Source organism: Galeopterus variegatus, unplaced genomic scaffold (assembly GCF_000696425.1).
Source record: "Galeopterus variegatus unplaced genomic scaffold, G_variegatus-3.0.2 Scaffold3907, whole genome shotgun sequence".
Lineage (NCBI taxonomy): Eukaryota > Metazoa > Chordata > Mammalia > Dermoptera > Cynocephalidae > Galeopterus > Galeopterus variegatus.
This window is the reverse complement of record NW_007730018.1, coordinates 31,230-37,048: the sequence shown is the minus strand read 5'-3', so window position 1 is coordinate 37,048 and position 5,819 is coordinate 31,230. Positions and strand designations below refer to the sequence as shown.

The window sequence follows — 5,819 nt, the reverse complement described above, 5'->3', positions numbered from 1 at the left end:
TGGAGAACCCTGATACACCCCCTCATTCAGAAACCTTCTGTATTTCCCGCCAGTTCCCTGCGGCTCAGCACTGCTGTGTGAGGTCATGCGCGCTCCCGCGTGCAGGGCTGCCCAGCGGCTCCAAGGCCTTTTTCTCTCTCGCACATGCATTAGGTGTGGAAGCTGCTTCTTGTTAACTGGGAAGTGGAAACAGCAGAGCAGGGGTGACACCTGTATTGCCCAAGGCAATGGTGTTTGGTCCCACCAGAGGCGACTGTTGGAAATGAGGATGGGGCTGAAGCTTGGACTCAGGATCCTGCGCACATGCAGGAACCAGGGTGCCACTGGGGCCTCGCCTGAAGTGTCTCCCCTGGCTCAGGCCAGCCAGAGCCAAGGGCAGCAGCGGAAACCCCTGAAGGTTCCCTGGCCTGTTGGGCAGCATAAGTGGACATGTGCGTGGACAGCACAAATGGATGTGGGGCAGCCACGTAGGCTCATCCCTCAGAAGATGCAGCACATGGAAAAGTGGCCAAGGAAACAGCTCCATCAAGAAACTACGAGAGAACCAAGCACCACGAGTGAAACTCCGTACAAGGCAGAGACTTGGGACTGGCACCCAACCCACAGCCTCTCCTGGTCCCCTCAGCGCTCTCCCATGCCTGTCTCTCTGTGGGCATGACTCCTTAAGGACACCCTGCCTCCCCCAGCTGCAGCATTCAGAGTGGCAGGACCCTCTCACCACTGCCCATCGAGGACGGGGGCTGGGATTTGAGCAGCTGTCACCCTCCTCAAGCATGATCCACTTGGGGCTGGAGGAAGTCAAGGGCCCACGAGGCACTTCCAGCCCTTTCTAGGCACTTGGGTCTTGTTTTCACCCATGTTGGTGTTGGCCATCTACATGGCCTGACCAAAAGTCCGGACCCCACCCCCAACCCCAGGGAGTCCTGGGCCTCGGAGATTGGGGCTTTTGTTTAGTTCCCGGCAAGTCTCCCTCCCATGGCTCTGGAGGGGAGTGGGCGACGGAGCCTTCTCCCCAGCAGCCCACATGCTGGTGAAGCCCCCTCCCCAGCTCTGCCCCAGACCCAGGCCACACAGCCTCATTATTAAGCAACTGGCCCCGCACATTCTCATCAGCCTTTGCCTCCCCCGAGCAGGTAACCAGAAGGCTTTTCAGCCAAACGTGGAGAAGCAGCTCTCCCGCCAATGAAGAGTTCAGGCTGTGGACACATTTGGCAGCCCCAATAACTCACGCCTTGTTTATCTCCACCGACGCTCGCTCTCACCGTAGCGCGTGTACTTCTGCCCCTCCGCTAATGTCATCTGTCCAGAGGGAGAAAGTGGTTGTTTATTTCTTCCCTGCACAGGGGGACAAGGCTCCCTTACAGATTTTTAACATTTCAGTGAGAGGAGAGAACAGGTAACTCAGACATTGAAAATGGAGCGTGTGCATGGCTGGGCTGAGGATTCACCTGTCATGGGGTGGGGGTGGGGAGACAGGAGGTGTGGACAGTTATTGGTGGCACTGGGTGGAAGAGCAGGCTGAGGGGCGTGGCTTGTGTTGCCCAGCAAGCACGCTGTTTTTATCTAGATTGTAAGCCTGCTCGGGGGCTTGGGAGGGGTTGTGGTGGTTATATTGAGGCCAAATATAAGTCTGCACCCCCCATAAGTCTCCCATGGCACTGGTACCAGTGATTCCTGGCAGCAAACCTTCCTTATCCCCATGGGTGCAGCCCTTCCCTGGTCCCGCCACGGAGCTGTCCCGGGTCCTGAAGTGCAACCACTGGGGGATGTGCAGACCCCTCAGGATGCCCAAGGTTCTTGGCTTTGGCTTGCCCAGAGAGCTGGGGGTGGTCTTTGCTTCAGCCTTTATCTGACCAGGGCATGAAAGAGTAGCTTTTTTTAATGGAAAAAGTGGGGGCACTGGACCCTTGGCAAGGGATGTGCAGACCCCTCAGGATGCCCAAGGTTCTTGGCTTTGGCTTGCCCAGAGAGCTGGGGGCGGTCTTTGCTTCAGCCTTTATCTGACCAGGGCATGAAAGAGTAGCTTTTTTTAATGGAAAAAGTGGGGGCACTGGACCCTTGGCAAGGGGAAGAACTCCTACATTTCCTTCATTACATTTCTGTCTTTATTCCAAAGGGGCCTTGTGGGGATAGGGTTAATCTTTGCCCATGAGCTGTCATAAATTTAAGGATCAGGAACATACAGCTTATGGCAAACTCACAGGCTCTACATAAGTTCTGTTATTGCTATCTGTTACTGTCCACGGGACAATTTCTCTTTTCAAAGGGGGCCATTGCAGCCAGGTTGGCTTTGTGGGTAAATGTGGCCAAGAGGTCAGGAGACTCACCCAGCCCCATGCTCTGTCCAGCGGGAACTTTCCCTCCCGCTCCTGGCAAGGGCTCTAGCCAGGCCAGCCAGAGAGTGGGCCAACCTTGGAAACTACCTTAGGCTCAGGATCCAGAGGTCCAGAAGACGGCACCCTCTTGTCCAGTCTGCACAGATAAAATGGGACAGGACCCAGAGCCCGCCACCCTCCCAGGCTGTGGGGATGGTGCTGGTGGGAGGTCACAGCATTAGAGGCTGCAACCTCAATAGGCACATCTTCATCCGACTTCACCAACTGGCAGGATGCCTTCTGGAAGTGGCTTTTCAGCCCCACTCCTGGCCAAACCTGGCATGACTCATTTGCTTCAGAAAAGGAATATAAATAAGCGCCATCACACCTTGACAAGTTGACAGGCGTGTCAAGCAGAGTAAATTCCTGTATCTGAGACTCTGAGGAGGAGAGGTGATTTAGCAGAGCCAGCTGCCATCATCAGAAGAAAATAATTAAGGAAACCCGGCAGTGTAGAGGAAAACTGAGTGGTGCGGCAGGTCCCTTCTGGTGAAGGGATGTGTCATCTTTGGCTGCAGGAGAGAACCCCTAATGCCAGAGAGAAATGAGTTCACGAAGCTCGAGCTGAAGACAGGTGGGGAAGAGGAAGGGGGTGGCTGGCAAGGAGGGCTGTAGGCGCGAGATGAGAGGAGGACACAGTGAGGGGCTTCATTCTAAAAGGCTCCTCTCACAGCCCAGGGACCCACTGCTCACACCCCATGCCCTGAGGGGTGCAGCCAGCTCTACGTGGAGCTCCCCCTCAACCTCGTGAGAGTCTGGAAGGCCTGTTTCAGAGCTCCCCCACATACACACACACACGTGCACATAAGCTCAGCAATGCTCAGGAAGGTGGGGACACTCTGCTCTTTGCCCAGGGAAAGGCACACTATGTTCCCATCCCAAAGGGATCAGCAGAATAAAGAGGTAAAGTACCCAAGTATTTCCTCTGTTCCACCTCTCTTGGGACTTGAGAAAGATTCCAGTAAGCTCCAGGAATTTAGGATTTCCAGCCCAGAGGTGACCTTGAATGAAGGAGATGTGTGGACACTGACCAGCATAAGGCCAGGGTCCTAGCACTGGCTGCATCTGTAAAAACGGATGCCATGGAGGAATTCACAGAGTCTCAGAGTCAGGGACGACCTGGATGTCCCCTTGCCAGCTGGGCTCCAGCCACTGGACCTCTGCCAAGTACACAGAGACAGCAGGAGAAGTATTGGGCCACCGAACCGTCCCCCCCACACACACACACAGCAGCCAGGACTCAGTCGGGTGTGTTGGGAAGGGTGCCTGCTGTGCCAGCTGGAAGCTCTAACTCTCTACTTGTTTCAGGGGTCTCTTGTTCTGATTGTGCCTGTGGCTTTTGGCAAAGCCTCGGAACAGAAATGTTTACCCACATGGCTCAGGAGCAGAAAGATCCCTTGACACCTCAGTAGCCAGGCAGGGACTGGGGATGGAGGCCCAGACTTCTAAATAGCTTTCCCCAAATCCTGTCCTCCCAGGACCTTCCCCATGAACAGACCAAACATGTATAAAGCAGAATCCTCTCCTCTGGCCACCTCACAAGAGCTCGTTATCCTGGGTGACCTGGGCCCAGCCCAGGCAAGAGGGCCTCCTTGGTGGGCAGAGGGGACATTCCGGAGTGTGGCTGGTGATGCATTTTTCTTGCTCCATCTTCCCTGAGTTGCCAGTAAGTGCCTGCTGGAAAATCACTCCATGCCTGGGCTCTGCTCAGCCCTTTGAAGACCGGGGTAGCCAGATACGGTCAGCTCACCCTCAGAGCCCCAAGCCCAGCTGAGAAGGCCAAAAGTGCAAAGCAAATGTCCAGGTTAGGGAACTTCACAGACAAGAGGGGAAGGAATGTGTCCTGTTCTCAAGCCTGGTGTGTGCAAAGGTGTGGGTGCAAATGTGTTGTATTCCAAGTACAGAGAACCCACAGCAACTAGAACCAGGGCATGGCTGGCAAGGTGTGGAGAAGGGATGGACAGCTTTCTGAAGGATCCTTTCCCTGTGACTTAATGACAGGATGGGGTGAGGTGGGGGTGGCCTGTGAGAGCCCTGACTGCTCCACTGGGCAGATGTGTGGGCACACCTGGGCAGGGTACCTTTCCAGACCCTCCAGGTCACGTTGGGAGGCAAGATGCAGAGAAGCAAGAGTCAGGTGGGAGCCAGCGGGACCACGTGTATGCTGCATCATTTTCTGTAGGGGTAGGGGATGGAGGGGCTCCAGCATTGAGCCCAAACGGTCTCCTCCTGCCCCCAGAACTGTCTTTCCCTAGAGCCCACTCCAGGCTTCTTCCAGCCCGAACATCCACAGTCTCAAGCCCATATGCAAGTCCCTGCAAGCCACCTGGTATTTCCGCTGCTATACTGTCCTCTCTGTTTGCTTTTCAGGAATAAAGTTCAACATCAGGCCACAGCAGCCTCACAACGTAAGTTCCGAGAGTCAGATCAATCTCAGCACATACAGCCTGGGGAAAGCAGGGAAGAAAATTTGGAGCTCACATTGAATCCATTCTTGGAAAGAAAAATGTGTCCAGTCCTTCCTAGGAGTCTTGGGAACAAAGCCCAGGGCCTTAGATTCATGAATGCCCCTTTCCGGTTAGATGGCTGCTTTGGACTGTACTAATAGGCGCCGTAAATCTGGGCCTTCAGTCCGCCAGCTCCCACCCGCCCACCTTCGCTGGGCGGAGGTTCCTGGGAGGACTGTGCCACCTTGTGGCCGAAATGAGACTCGCACCTTAGGTCCCACACTAGTGGCAAGACCAGCTGAGGGGAGGGAGGACTTCCTGTGCTGGACCAGGGCTCAGACCACAGGGGACACACCTGCAGGGTCAGCCTGTCTTCTCTCCTTCACCTGGGGAAGAACCTGGACCACAGATGGGGCAGGAACCCCAGCCACGGCGAGGGCCTGGCCTGTGTGACCCTCAGTGCCCATCTGTCCTGTCCACCCTGGTAACTGTCTCTCTTCTTGCCCCAGGACCTCCTGCCAGGCAGCTCCCAGGGTGGTGACTTGAAAGTGTCTACAGAGAGGGTCGCCCGGGACTTGTCCAGCTGGGCTCCAAGGGACCTCAGCCCGCCGGTGCCTGGCCGGCCTCAGCCCCACCTGAAGCTGGGAGCCCGCCCGCGACTCCGGCAGCGCCGCCGGCGGCTGCTTATCAAGAAGATGCCGGTGGCGGCGGCCGCCCCGGCCAACAGCTCTGCCGGGGCCTCCGGCCGGCCGGGAGCGCGGGCCCTGGACCGCCGCTGGGCGAGCCTGCACCAGAGCCAGCAGGAGCGCAAACGCGTGATGCGGGAGGCGTGCGCCAAGTACCGGGCGAGCGGCAGCCGCAGGGCCGTCACCCCCCGCCACGTGTCGCGCATCTTCGTGGAGGACCGCCACCGCGTGCTCTACTGCGAGGTGCCCAAGGCCGGCTGCTCCAACTGGAAGCGGGTGCTGATGGTGCTCGCCGGGCCGGCCTGGTCCAC

At 56.9% G+C, this 5,819-nt stretch overlaps 1 protein-coding gene across 1 annotated transcript in view; it reads left to right on the top strand.

The window, feature by feature from the left end:
• Window positions 1–5,813, top strand: part of LOC103601856 (carbohydrate sulfotransferase 8-like) — a gene marked incomplete at its 3' end in the record, with an annotated part of 127,513 nt that extends 121,700 nt beyond the window's left edge. The window contains exons 3-4 of the mRNA XM_008586263.1: window positions 4,746–4,783; window positions 5,332–5,813. Of these exons, the coding sequence (XP_008584485.1) occupies window positions 4,746–4,783; window positions 5,332–5,813 (520 nt within the window). The remainder of the gene's footprint in view (window positions 1–4,745; window positions 4,784–5,331) is intronic.
• Between the last annotated feature and the right edge of the window lie 6 nt (window positions 5,814–5,819).